Source organism: Dufourea novaeangliae, unplaced genomic scaffold (genome assembly GCF_001272555.1).
Source record: "Dufourea novaeangliae isolate 0120121106 unplaced genomic scaffold, ASM127255v1 scaffold2, whole genome shotgun sequence".
Classification (NCBI taxonomy): domain Eukaryota; kingdom Metazoa; phylum Arthropoda; class Insecta; order Hymenoptera; family Halictidae; genus Dufourea; species Dufourea novaeangliae.
In genome coordinates, this window is record NW_015373882.1 from 1,461,646 (window position 1) to 1,475,491 (window position 13,846).

The 13,846-nt window shown below is 32.2% G+C and overlaps 1 protein-coding gene across 1 annotated transcript; it reads right to left on the minus strand.

Annotated features, from left to right (window-relative positions):
* Window positions 1-197: 197 nt before the first annotated feature.
* Window positions 198-12,373, minus strand: LOC107186889 (CD109 antigen-like). The gene is made up of 28 exons (XM_015574887.1): window positions 12,352-12,373; window positions 11,513-11,588; window positions 11,228-11,420; window positions 10,927-11,151; window positions 10,593-10,843; window positions 9,770-9,928; window positions 9,517-9,688; window positions 9,256-9,447; window positions 9,069-9,170; window positions 8,848-8,981; window positions 8,652-8,772; window positions 8,429-8,572; window positions 8,228-8,347; window positions 8,097-8,151; window positions 7,118-7,340; window positions 6,613-6,730; window positions 6,345-6,531; window positions 6,096-6,256; window positions 5,877-6,015; window positions 5,654-5,772; window positions 5,133-5,272; window positions 4,148-4,367; window positions 2,880-3,257; window positions 2,657-2,809; window positions 2,387-2,562; window positions 1,649-1,820; window positions 1,482-1,584; window positions 198-411 (listed from the first exon to the last, which is right to left on the minus strand). The coding sequence occupies exons 2-28, from the start codon at window positions 11,575-11,577 to the stop codon at window positions 209-211; spliced, it is 4,425 nt and encodes a 1,474-aa protein (XP_015430373.1). The 5' UTR covers window positions 11,578-11,588; window positions 12,352-12,373; the 3' UTR covers window positions 198-208.
* Between the last annotated feature and the right edge of the window lie 1,473 nt (window positions 12,374-13,846).

The following is a 13,846-nucleotide window of genomic DNA, read 5'->3' on the forward strand; positions in this document are numbered from 1 at the left end:
ATTCAAATATAATTCAGTATGAAATTTCAATTGTTGAGTTCAGATTAGTTTAAAGCTAAAATGATATAATCATTTCAGTATGTATTAATACTTCATAATTGAAATAGATTAACTATTGCATACAATGTACTTTGGTTGCAAAGTTTATACAAAACTTTATCATTGTACTTTTTACCAAAGCTACAAAGTGTGTCCTGGAGAGTTATAGCTACAAATATTCAAAATATTTAACAGCGAAGAACACAAGTAATGACTGTAGATATACATGAATATTTAGATATGAGGCAGCAGACTGAGAGGAGTCCTCTTGTTTACCAAGTTGTGATACACATAAATCTTCACAGTCTTCTTCCTTGCATAAGTCACAAAGTGTAGCCTTACGGGGTTCATAAAATACTCTTGCTCTTCTTGCTGGACATAAAAAAGAGAAATATCTAAGAATGAACAAAGTTACTACAGTGATTTCTAGATGAATGCGACACGAACAACGGCGTTATTCCCACCACAAGGGGCATCCCCCTCTAGAACCAATTAAAATAGAGTAAACAGAAGCTAAGCGGAGGTTCGGCTTTGTGCAACAAATAAATTTATGAGGGGCTGAAAATCTTTCGGCCTTGCCATGAAGCGAATCCGAGTCCGTCGCACTCAACACATTACTGTATTTTCTTAATATCTGTACTATCTTAATATATATTATATTAGTTATAAGAAAAAGTTCATGTGGGATCATATCAACGATAAATTTAGAACAAATATTAGTTATTATTTTATAAACAATGTTGGTATCAATAGGAAGCTTGTTTTATCTAGTTTCTATATGTATATATAGTGTTTTCATTTTTCATTTATTTCAATGCTGTATTATCAGTATTAATCAATGAGATGGAAAGTTTTACATCTTTCTTGTAAATTAATTAAAAAAATTACCTGATTTCTCAGTATGCAATTGGTATTAATTTCATTTAATATTCACGTCAAATTTCTGAGTAAATCAGCATATGAAAATGTATTTTTTATACTAATATTTAAGATTCTATTGTTATAGAATTTAAATATTTAAGGTTCTATTGTTCTATTGTCATAGAATGTACAGGTTTATAGAATTTTTTAAAAAAAAGTTGGAAGATTAAATAGTGCTATATGGCCGAGCACAATTGTATTTTAACATGTTGACTGCCGCGTGGGCCATCGATGGACCACGATGTATTTTCCATTCAGGCCACTATGGTTATTTTGTGTAAAACGAAATGTGATCATGAAATTGTTTCATTATCAGCTGATGCATAATTATGTAAGTATAATGCAATTATACCATGGTAATGGTATCCATCCATGGCCCATGCGGCCTGAGCGGAAAGTCGCGTGAAATTTGCCCGACGAACAACGTGTTAAGAAAGTTATACATGATGAAGTTTATACCTCATGAACTTTTGTTTTGATACTTAAGAAATTGAGGCCCCCTGTTTGTTCAAATAACTTACACGAATCATAGTAGTCATATATAGTCACTGGTACTGGCTTTTGTTTTGCTACTTTGTGTGTTCTGAATGCAGATACAGTTGGACAATATTCTTTCCTGTCCATCTGTAATGTATCGTTAATTTAAATATAATTTCAAATTAATTGAGATAATATATACTCTGCATACCTTGTCGAAATATAGTATTACTACTGTGTCTCCGTCCTTAGTTTCGACGCGTTTCACGTTTTGCGATACTTCAAGACTAGGTAATGAATCTCTGTCTGCAGTAAAACCAGATGGTAGACTCACTTCCATCACAACCATGTTACTTTCATTGGCTTCTTTTGTTGGTACAAACCTGTTCAAACGAACGTTACATTAAGAATGTAAATCTACGTAATGTTTACGAAACACTGAGGATGGTCGACGCAATAGGGCCTACTCATGTTTGTTTACTGGTTGGAATTAAAAGACAACTAAATGGCTCAAAGAGAGCAGACGGTCGAAAAGTGAATAGTACTTGGGGTATTCTAAGTAAATGTTTTTATCAAAGAAGATATTCGAACGTTTCTCTATCACATCTTAAGACTCGGGCAACGTTTCTTCAATGTTCTACCCAAAGACATTTATTTAAAACTTCTCGCAAAGTATTCTTTTTTGAATACTTTGCCTGAATACTTTTGAACGCAAATTACACGAGGAATCGATTTGTATAAAACAATATCAGTTACCATTAACAAAAAACAAAATATACAATTACATATTATACATACACCATTAACCGGGCGGCAAAGATTTTGTCATAGGCAGGTAATCTTCTTTGAACCATTCAACTGTTTCCTATAAAACTTTTTTTTAAAATTGCAATCAGAAACGAGATACGACTTGGGCCAATTGCATCAACCACTTTGTATCATAACATACCCGGAGCAAATAGAAAGTTGTAAATGATTCGCATTGGAATTTTTATCAACCTGTGGGTCCAAAGTAAAGAGCGGCCAAGCACCGGTTACATTCAAATTATATTGAAATGAAATTTGAACTAAGGCGAATCCACTTCCACTACCTGTTATATTAACCAATCGCGTTTTTCTTGGAAGCTAAAGAAAGTACCAAGGATTAGAAATACACTATGTATTGTATTGTATGTACAAGGGTTAAAAATAATGAATAACACATGTACCATGAACTTACCACATGTTTTTGAAGTATCATAGAATTATCAGAATTTATATTCATCTGACTCTGACCGCCTCCCTCGTACATGAATGTTATTGAAATAGCATTGTTCTTTGATGCTAATTTCTCACCTAATTTTGCCAAAGCTTGGATTCCAATCACTGTGTCCTAAAAATGATGTAAACGCATTATTTAAGCATTGTACTTTTAATATAACAGTGTGTTTCTTCATATTTACCTGCGTAGATGAAAAACCACCTTCGGCATTTCTTTGTTTCACAAGCCATTTCATTAGAGCTACGGAATCAGTGACTAGATTACGCCTGAGATACGTTAATAAGGCATAAGACGTCATTTCTACGTCAACAGATCGTGGCAGAGAATACCATGGATTTTTGTCATCCTTGGGTACAGGTTTACTCCACCATTTAAGCTCTTCCTTCGTCATAGCTTTCGATTCCAATAAATTGAATGCAGCGTTCTCGTATGGATGCTTTGCCAAATTCAAGGCATACGTGCAAATACTCAAAGCATAGACATCGTCCAGATCATTCATATTGCGGACAATGTAATCAATTCCTTTGTTTACTGTGTTTTTGTACTTCCCGTTAAGGTCCTAAAAGTCCATTAAAATAAGTTTAACAGTTGATTTAGAAATGCTACATTACTAACACGGGAAGCAACCAACTATAATGCATTATCGCCGGATTATCATATGTGTACATCTGAATTATACAGAGCATCCCACGTACAACCGGTCCGTTTCAGACGATGAACTTTTATGTTTTTCGTGACGTCAACTTGAATGTGATTTCACATGCAGAAAATGCGTAGAGACCCAAGGAGGTCATTTGCAACATCTTTTGTAATAGTTCATGGGTAAAATTATGTTTTGAAAGAGTGCCATTTGCCAAATTTTATTTTGTAACATAAGTAAATTTTTTTTTTCAAATATGTAAATTTTTACTTAATCAGTGAGTGGGGCCGGTTTTACTTGGGACGCCCTGTATATACCTATTCGTGAAGTGTGCATACAAAAAATTAGAGAAGGTTGTTTATGTCTCTGCAATTTGGAAATACCGGCTGGCAAATTTGGCTTTATCGTTCAAATTAATTTTATGATACATCAACGCTTATTCAGGGAGAAACTCCAAATATTTTACATAGCACTGAAAATTTACAGTTTTTCTACTTGTAAATTCGATACTGTTACTTGATTCTTTAACCCTTATGTAGGCAACCGGGTACGCATTTCTAAATTTCCTTGCACAATTTTTTATGTTCTTGTATAAAACAACACTTGATATATTATAGGAGGGGAAAACTAAGAGTTTCGGAAAAGTATGAAAGTAAAATTATCTATGTTTATCTAATCTGTCCGAATGGGGGTATTCCGATTGCTCAATAACCGTGAATATTTTTGTTGCCTATACAGGGATTAATTTACAACTGTGCTATATCCTAGGCGCTACTGTACTTTCTTTGTAAGTGAACCAATAAACTTACATCGTTCTCAAGGAAAGCAATAAGAGTGAATGCTGTCAATGCAAGACCTTTCGCAGCTCCACCTTGCATGTCACGATGACTGACTTTTCCTACTTCAGGAAAGCTTCCATTTGGAGCTTGATTATTTGATAACCATTGCAAAGCTTCATCTATTATCCTATCTTCAACTGGAATGTATTCCATAGCCTGCTTGAAAGCTTTGGCCACAAAGGCGGTGAGCCTAATACAAAAGAAAAAATTATAACATAACTAAAAGTACTATTATTTATGTAAAAGTTTCCATCGCTTGTAAATTGATAGCATTAACACGTGTCACATATATTATTTTAACATTTAAGCTTAACGGAGTATGAATGAATTCAAAAAACCATTGATGAATTCATTGTTTGAAAATTTGATATCATCACTTCTTGGTGATGGAATTAATCAGTTACCTAAAAAGTGACGAAAAATAGTCGAGAGCAAGTGAAATGCTTCGATAGTGATTAAAATAAAAACTATTAGATTGCTGCAAAAGTTGTGACTCATTGTATAAATATATTAGGTGAGAATTTGATATTATAAAAAGATATTTGATATTATTAAAGTTATTTTCCGAATATTATTTCGAAAGGCGTATCTTTAAGATAATTAGCATCTTTCATTTCTATATACGGAAATAGAACCTAATATTACGTCGCTGTATAAGTTCTGACCCGTTTCTAGAATACATTACACAGCAATTTAATTATGTAAAAAACGTTAGTATTCTATGTTACACTCTGTTTGTTAACTGGATTTTATGCTCTCGAAATAATAAGTGCGTGGTTAGTTTCTCAGAACGTAGGAAATGTTTCTCTTTTCATCTTATGAAAAACTGTTGGACAGAACTTATACAGCAAACTTAGAATTACGTATATGCTGTAAACAACGATAGGAGTTTCTTTGCACAGATTTAATACAATACTTATGAACTTAATAAGTTAATCATTTTTATAACGCATACCATGTACTACCATTACTATCAGACATGCCAAATGCACTGAAAGATCCATCATCATGTCTATAAGTCAACTCTCTCTGGTAGCCTACTTCCATATACTTTAAAGCTTTACCTTGTACTGCTTGTGTTAACTGATTTGTATTCTGCAAATGAATATTTATATATACAATTAGTTTTCTTTCAAACACATTATGCCCAACACTCATTTTGTTTTGCAGAATGTTAAAAAATATGTAACATACATTTGTTTCATTCGTAACAGTAACGAGTGTACTACAGTCCGACGTTTCGTACAATATGGTCTTCAGAATTGCAAAAAGGTTAAGCAATACAAAATTAGAAACTAGTTCCTTTTCACTTGAATTGGTAATTGCATATGAACATTTAAAAATTCGTTAATTCTTTCTAAAGTAGACACTGGGAACACCCATTGCCGACGAATTATTTTCAAAACTATCCTTATGAAATATATCTCCTTCATTTTTTAACATTCTGTATTAAACAATTGGCTGTTACGTACTCACTTTGAGATAATTTAGAATCATTATGTTTGGAACGAAATTCAACATGTTTTGTTCTCCACAACCGGCAGGCAGCTTAATTAAATTTGCGAGATTTAAAATGCTTGGACCCAAAATATCACCTGATGAGAATTTGTTTTAATAGCCAATGGTTTTTGTTTGTAACGCAAAGGTATTCGTTAAAATAAAGTGAATCGAGAATAAAGTAGTAGTGGTAGAGCATTACCTACTGCTGAAATTTCAATATGCTCAGAACCTGGTACAGCATTTTTGGGTATATCTATTGTAAAATTGGACGACGTCCTAGGTGTGCTTCTAAGATCTAAGAAAGCAGCTTTGTTAAAGAACTGTGTTTCTCCTTCCGCCTGTGGATATATATTAAAAATTAGATTCCATGCTAGATCGACAATGAAATAGGGACGAAAGAAAATAGAGAAAATATTACTTTTACAAGTAGTTTACGTTCAACACTATCACCAGCTAATATACTATTTGCAGTTGCTTTAATTGTGATGTAACCCAAATCTCGTGGAATAATCATAAACGATACGCTGGAACCAGAATTAGCTTTCACTTCCACTTTCTTCTTGCGGTACAATTCTAGTTCTGAAATATTTAATTAGTTCATCTTGCTTTTATAATATTCATTATATAAAATACAATGAATTATAAAATTTGTGGGGTGAAATTTTACTTGGTACATCGTGCACATCATTGGAAACTTCCGCGAAATCGAACTGACCCTCATGCGTCAGTAACACTTCAGCTTCCACGGCCTTATTCATGTAATTAAATACAACAATCTGTATCGCAACGATTTCTCCTCGAATCACAGAGTAAGGTAGATCCATAGCAATAAAAAATGGTCTAAAAACTTTCAACTGAAAAGAGAATAATTCCTCTTTATCATTTTTCGCGATACAAAGAGTTTCGGATTATTTGTATTGTCATTTTATATTTACCTTTCGTGGTTCTTCAATGAGACCCAATCCATGAACGTCGTTCACAGAAAATGCAGTTAGTATCCACGATGTGATCGAATCAGGTACATTTCTTTTCAGTTCGTTCTTCCCATCGTACCTGGTTTCAATTTACATAATTATTTTGCGTTTTAATATTCTTTTTCTTTCTATTTAGAAGCATTACAATTTGTGACGGATGTACAATCTGAACTGATGTTTGACAATAGTAATATTTTACAAAGACTCAATCACCTCATTAAAAATAGGCAAAATTTACTTTGTATAGTACGAAAGAATGAATGATTAAAAAAAATACAATGTAAATATAATATATGTATAGCAGTCGTATTACGAACACCGAGGAACAGCCCACAGCTTTCATTTATAAAGAAATGTTCTGTACAAAACAAAGCAACATCGCATGAACGTTATTTGTCAAAGTTGTATATGTATACAAAGCGTGTATATAAAAGCTTTGTAAACTGACAGTATATAAGATAAATACCCTGAAGAGAAGTTTGTAAAAAGCCAGGTGTTTAAGATGTCATGCATTAGGAATACACGGGGCTTATTCCAGACAGGAGTTGGGATGCGAGAGAAGGCATAAGGACCTGCCAATGGTGGTCTTGTTGCTAGTTTGTGCGTAACAGGTGGACCAATGTCTGGTCGAAGTGTAGATGCACCATGAGACGAGCCTGTTATTCTACCTTCCAGTATTCCCGGCTGTCCTGGAATCCAATTCTATATATTGTATTATATCAGCTGAACCAACGGAATATAACATTATAATGCTACTAGAAAAACAAATGTGTTATTAAATTCTCTTTAAAACACACTGCAAACAGAAACTCGTTCTCTGATCTTTACATGTTTGAGATTATGAAAGTAGCGAAATCCTCTCTTAGAAGTGTTATTAACAGAGTGAATTGCAGAGTGAAAAGGTGAATTATAATCAAGCCATCACCTCGTAGTCAGTTACGTGAAATTACTCTGTTAAACACATATTTCCCGTCTACATGTATTAGTTAGTTTTAATGAAGAACTAGTGAAAAATGTATATATATATATATATATATGGGGTGTCGTTTTACTTCGTTAATATGATGGCTTAACATAGGTCCTTAAAAGTTACTTAACAGATGAACTAGTATTATCAGCAGGTAAAAATTTCAATGGCTTTACCCAGCGTCAAGCATTTGCCAAAGCCAAGTTTCAGGAAAATTCTTGCGTACTTTCATCTTCTCTGGTGATTTGAATGCAATTGGACTATTTCTCTTCAACTAAAGATTTGACTGTAAGTATTATATTATGGAGTGCTGAACTTGGGGATATTACTCTCATGCTACGTTACAAAGAAGTAAAAAATTTTAACCAATTTGTTACCAGATTAGAAAAATATTTGGCATCACGTATGATAGGGTGGGTAAAGTAATATTAGTTACCAATTTAATAAACCACATAATAATTTGTCCGAGTTTACTTACGAATTGGAAAATTTTCATGAACATATCCATTTGTTATAATGATAGCGCCACTTTCCTAAGAAAGAAATGCTTAGATTAATAATTTTACTGAAAAATGAGTAAAACATAAAGAAGACCAGTGTTTTATTTACACTAAAAACGTCATTTGCTGTGGCTGATCCACGACTCCAAAGATACCGATCAAAAAGTGAATCTGCGTATGGAGAGTCTTGTACCATATCATACGACTTTAATTCTTTATATACTTGTTCCTACAAGTGATTGAAATGGATTATTTTTATTAGAAGCTGCGACAATTTTTGAATTAATAAATTTATAGAAAAGTTACATACACGCGAAATATCATTGCCAGATTTGAGCAAAATAGACCTTTGGTCCACACCTAATAATCCAATGTATGAATTTGGCTTTGATGTAATGATCAAGTGGACATTTTCTCCTGGTCCAACTTCGTTGGGTGTTACTTTAATATCGACCTTAAATAAGAGAAGACTAATTATTAAAACTTATTAATTATCATTTTCATCATAGTTCAATTTTTTCAAATTAACTTACAAAGTTTTGAAGCACTCCTTCTAATTCTACATCCAATGCATCTGCGATAACTTCTGCATCATTTCCTATATAATATACAATTACGTGTGCAGTAGGAGCCATAACGTAGGTTGCAAGAAATCTAAAAGAAGTAGTACTTAAATACTTTCTGAACAACTATCAATACAGATTAGATTAAAAATGACTAAATACACACTTAAAAGTTGTAGTGTATTTGTCTTGCACATATATGGAACCAGCATCTAATATATCACCGCGTCCAAATATTTCATAGTTGATATATTTTAACGGAATTGTAGAATTTACTTCAATTTCAACGTCTCGATTGACCTGACAAAAGAATTATTGTAACTAATATTGTAATTATAATTGACCACAAACGTTAATACATTTCAGGCAACACACAAATAGACGTACAGTTGGGTTTTCAGTTTTTAAGACAGCTTGTATGTATTCATTGTTCTGAGACATAGCTTGATTTGTTGATGGAAACCATTCGTGCAGACCTAGATACTGTGCCTGTTGAATGAAAATGTTAGTAAGATATTCTTTGGACGCGTGTAAATCATTAGTCACTTTTGATAGTACTTAAATAATATTTTACCTCAATGTTCAAGGAAAATGATGTATTTTCATTATTCTTTGGTGGATAGAAATCGAGTTGTACCATACCATTTTTATCTAACATTTTATTAATAACTGTATATGCAGATTGATTGTAAGTATATCCATACATTATTGTAACAGGATTTTTGTTATCTTGAACTGGCGTTCCATCATGGTATGTCAATTTTATCTGTAGAAATCGTCTGTTACATAATCGGTCAAATAGAATTATATCAAAAGAATGATTCTATATACGTACAAATGCTGTATACTTTAAACCAGGTTTATAATACTCTGATGTTTTTATTAACTCCATTATGTATTTATGTCGGTGTAGCGTTACTTGCATAGAAGTATTTTGTCTCCTACCAGTTAAAGATTCTTCCACAGCCACATCGATCATAACTGGTCTTTCGTAATCATCGGATAGTCTGTAAACGACATACATTGTATGCAAACTATAGTATATTCTTTACAAAACTACCGAACAAGATATCTTTCATTTCACATACTTAAGTTCAGATTCAATGTCAAAATCAACTATCACTTTCCCATCAATAGGCATCACTTTTCGTATAGGTTGTTGGAAAATTGGTTGAATAACACTGGAGAAAATATCAGGATAAGCTGTAATCGTTGCCTCACCCTTCACTGGCTTGCCGTATGTATACCTAAATGATTTGCATTTGGAAATTAATAATTTGTATCTTAACTATTAATTAATAATTAATTAATTAATAAATATAACATTAATGTAACTGCTACAATTATGGAAAAGGGAAATTCTACAAATAATCTGTCATAAACATCTTAAAAAACAAAGTATACAGTATCGACTTACAAGGGGAACTTCGATTACCCGAAATTTTCGATTTTCTTCTAAACTTTGCAGTTCGTAGGAGACCTTTTCTTGCTACTTTTTGGTTCTACAGTTCTTATTTTCTTGTATATCTTGAAAACTATAGTAGGTATAAAAAGATGGTTACAATGAAAGTTTAATGACTTTCTTTGCTCTATAAAATTGGACAAGGAAATTATTAAAAATTTGTCGTTTAAATAAATAAATAAATAAATTTTTAACAACTTCATTACATAGTTTTATAGAAAATAAAAAGTCATTGAACGTCCATTGTAACTATCTTGTTAAACCTATTATAGTTTTCAAGATATATAAGAACATAGGAAAATACACATTAATTTTTAAGACTACTTTAAATGTTTTCACCCTGTAGAACTAAAAAGTAGCAAAAAAAAATTAACCCAATGCTTCCATTGAGATCCCCTACAAACCGTCACCGAAGTTCCCTCGTTAAAATACTGTTGAAATTTACTTACTTTGCACGGATTGTTGCAGTAATTTTTGAATCATTAAATGTGAAGTGCTTAGAAGCATCTATTGTAACTTCAAAATTGGGAAGAATATACTCAGCAACTTCAAACTCTTTCTCAAATGTTTGATCACCAATATTGGCAGTGATTTTCCAAGTACCTAACACAGGTGACTCAGACAATTCAATCTCTCCGTTAAATATTCCACGTGTTACAGGTGGGCGAATCCATTGTTTAATTCTGTTTCCTTTTCCATCCTATACAAAATTTTATATATGACATACATATAGTTTTGTAATTTTTTTAATTTACTAAATAGCATTGACCCAAAAATATGTACCGTAATGTAAATATCTATTAATCTGGCAAGAGTAGGTCTGAGTCTGGAATTCAATAACATGCATCTAAACATGACTTTATTCCCTGGTTTGTAAATGGCCCTGTCAGTCTGTATGAAGACTGAATAACTCTTATGAATGTATTCAACTGGTTTTGAACTTGAAAAATCTATTCCTGATAGACCACGTGCAATTAGTTGGTATCTACCAGGTATAACATCCCCAATCTAAAATATCAAAAACAATTGGTAAATAAAAATTATGTTCATTACAAAGACAAACTTGCACACTAATTAAATTTACTTCAAGCCTTAAGATTCTTGTGGAGTATGGTTGTATACGTGCTGTTTGGGACACATTGTATGTATCTGCATTGTTAAGCTGCCCATTCAGTTCAATGTATACTGTTGATGTTGTTGAAATACCAGTAGTACTTATTGCTACATGGTATTCTGAATCTGGTCTGACCACTTTTGGTGCAATTATGCTATAGAATCTTTAAAAGACATTTAAAATGTATTTGTAAATGTTTCTAAAATTTGTTAAAATAACATATATATATATATATATAAAGATATATATACATACGGTTCTGTACTTATGTTTGGAATTATATAAGACAGGAAAAAGATGTAGAACCACTGCAAATTCATTTTTGTAGCTTCTGTAAAATTTACATTAATTTCATTAACTTATATTGCACAAACATACATAGACTAACGTAGACATCTAAAATTACACTATATAAACAATGCAGATTCTGTGATGTAAGCGTGCGCGTAATTATTTCCTTTGACGAAATTATCTTTATCATCGTAATTTATCAAATTGGTTTTTCCATCAACGTGTATGAATTTCCTGGTAATAAAGATCATATTATGTCGTTGCAATGTCACGAATAGAAAAATGGAAACACCCCCCGCTTTGCCATATTTGGTGATCGATAAAATCAAGAATTACAACGCGCAATTATGATATAGATTTTAAAGTTAGATTTTTTTTTTTAATTTATTATACTATTTACATTCAAACGCATGACAATATAAAACAAAGTTATTATCCTTTAAAGAAAAAAAAAACCCTTTTTTGACGAGAAAACATTTGTTAAGCATTATTTCGTCAAATCATTCAGTCAACGGAATCTGCTCATTTAGAAAGTAGTACGACAGAAGTTTACATCCTGTAAGTCCTCAAAACCCGATTTACCGTCAAGATTTGTACCGACCTTCGTAATTCAATTTTAGAATTCATAAATTGTCAACAATTCGTGACTAATTAAATAAACGAAATCTTCGAAGGCATTTATTCATTTCGATTTATTACATTTTTATTTAAAACGAATAATAAAACAATAACTTATTATACATATTTGGTATACACCGCAAGATCGCGTCATCTCACAAAATAATCATGGATGGATGACTCACCTGTTGAATCTTTGTAAAGATGCTACGTGTCAATTCCGCTGGTCGTATACGACCGGGAATTATATTTTTCTTGCAAAAACCTTACGAGAAAATTTATTAACGAAATTGGAACACTTCCAAACAGTTAAACGAATACTAACTGGTACTACCGATCATGGCTCCAAGAAACTGACTAGTGCAGGTTTCCCTTCCTCTTGTCTGTTTTGCTTCTACTATATCTGTCACGCTTTTACCGTTACACGAGTAACAAGCCGATGGGATACCACTGTGTGATACCACAGACACACTTTACTACTCTGTATAAATTTCATCTCACACTAAATACCATTGCCCAAGTTGTGTCAATGGTTTAGCGCAATATGGCAATTTCTGCTCCAAAATGAAAACTTTGTTCTAAATGTTGAAGCAATATTATTGTATTTTTACAACTTTATTACGGACTAATTTATTAAAAATCTGACAGCACTGTATTAGCTTTCAATAAGAAAGGACTATGTGTGAGACGATTTGTTTAGACGTTTATCTTTTATTTATCATTTTAAAGAATCCATTTTCTACAGAATTAGGAATTCATTAACTATTAGTTGATAAAGAAATACTGATTAAATAATGAGTCACTATGTAGTCTGTATATTTAATTACAAAACCGGCATTTTTCGGAATTCATGATCAACCTTGGCGAGAACATCTGGCATAAGCAGTTTAAGTAATTTGTGTCAGCTTTTACGATGCAACGGCAAAGAAGGTTGTCGCGAAAAGGTACAGTCGGTTAAGGGGGTCAAATGTGCCCTTAGTCCAAATTGGATTGGTAATGACCATTCGATAGTATACCAAGCAAAAACAATTTCTACCAATTTTTAACCTTCTATCTTTATGACCAAGAGAGTATTATAGTAACGGAAAATCCGGATTATCCATTTTTCCTTCGTTTACCCTACTTAATCATATGCAAAAATTCTGTAACACATTAAATACATACTTCGTAGTTACCGGGGTACGTGTTAGAGAATTTGTTCTGATTTTTTGGTTGATAATCGTGGGCGTACAAAATTAAAAACACTAAAAATTGTTGAAAAATGCGGATTTCTTATTCAAGTTTTAAAGCGACTACATTTATCTTTTTACAGTAACGACATATCATCAGAATTGTCCTCAATTTTTGGTAATTTTTTGGTAAGGTATGTCGTAGTTATAAAAATTATGAACTGATCTTTTCGACGTTTTTCCATGAAAAAGTAACATATATATATTGAATTTTTGTCTTCTAAATAACAATAAAGTAACACAAACTTCTATTTATTATGGAAAAGAAAAACTACGAAAAACAAAATATTACATGGAAAAAAGTTTTCGGTCGATGGAAATTTTGGAAAAAAAGTCTCCGATCTGATTTGTTAATTTACACAATTTTTGGTATTAATATTTTGTTACATTTCCATGTGAATGTATTACTGCAATAATTCGTTGTGGCATTGAATTAATAATGTTTTTGCAT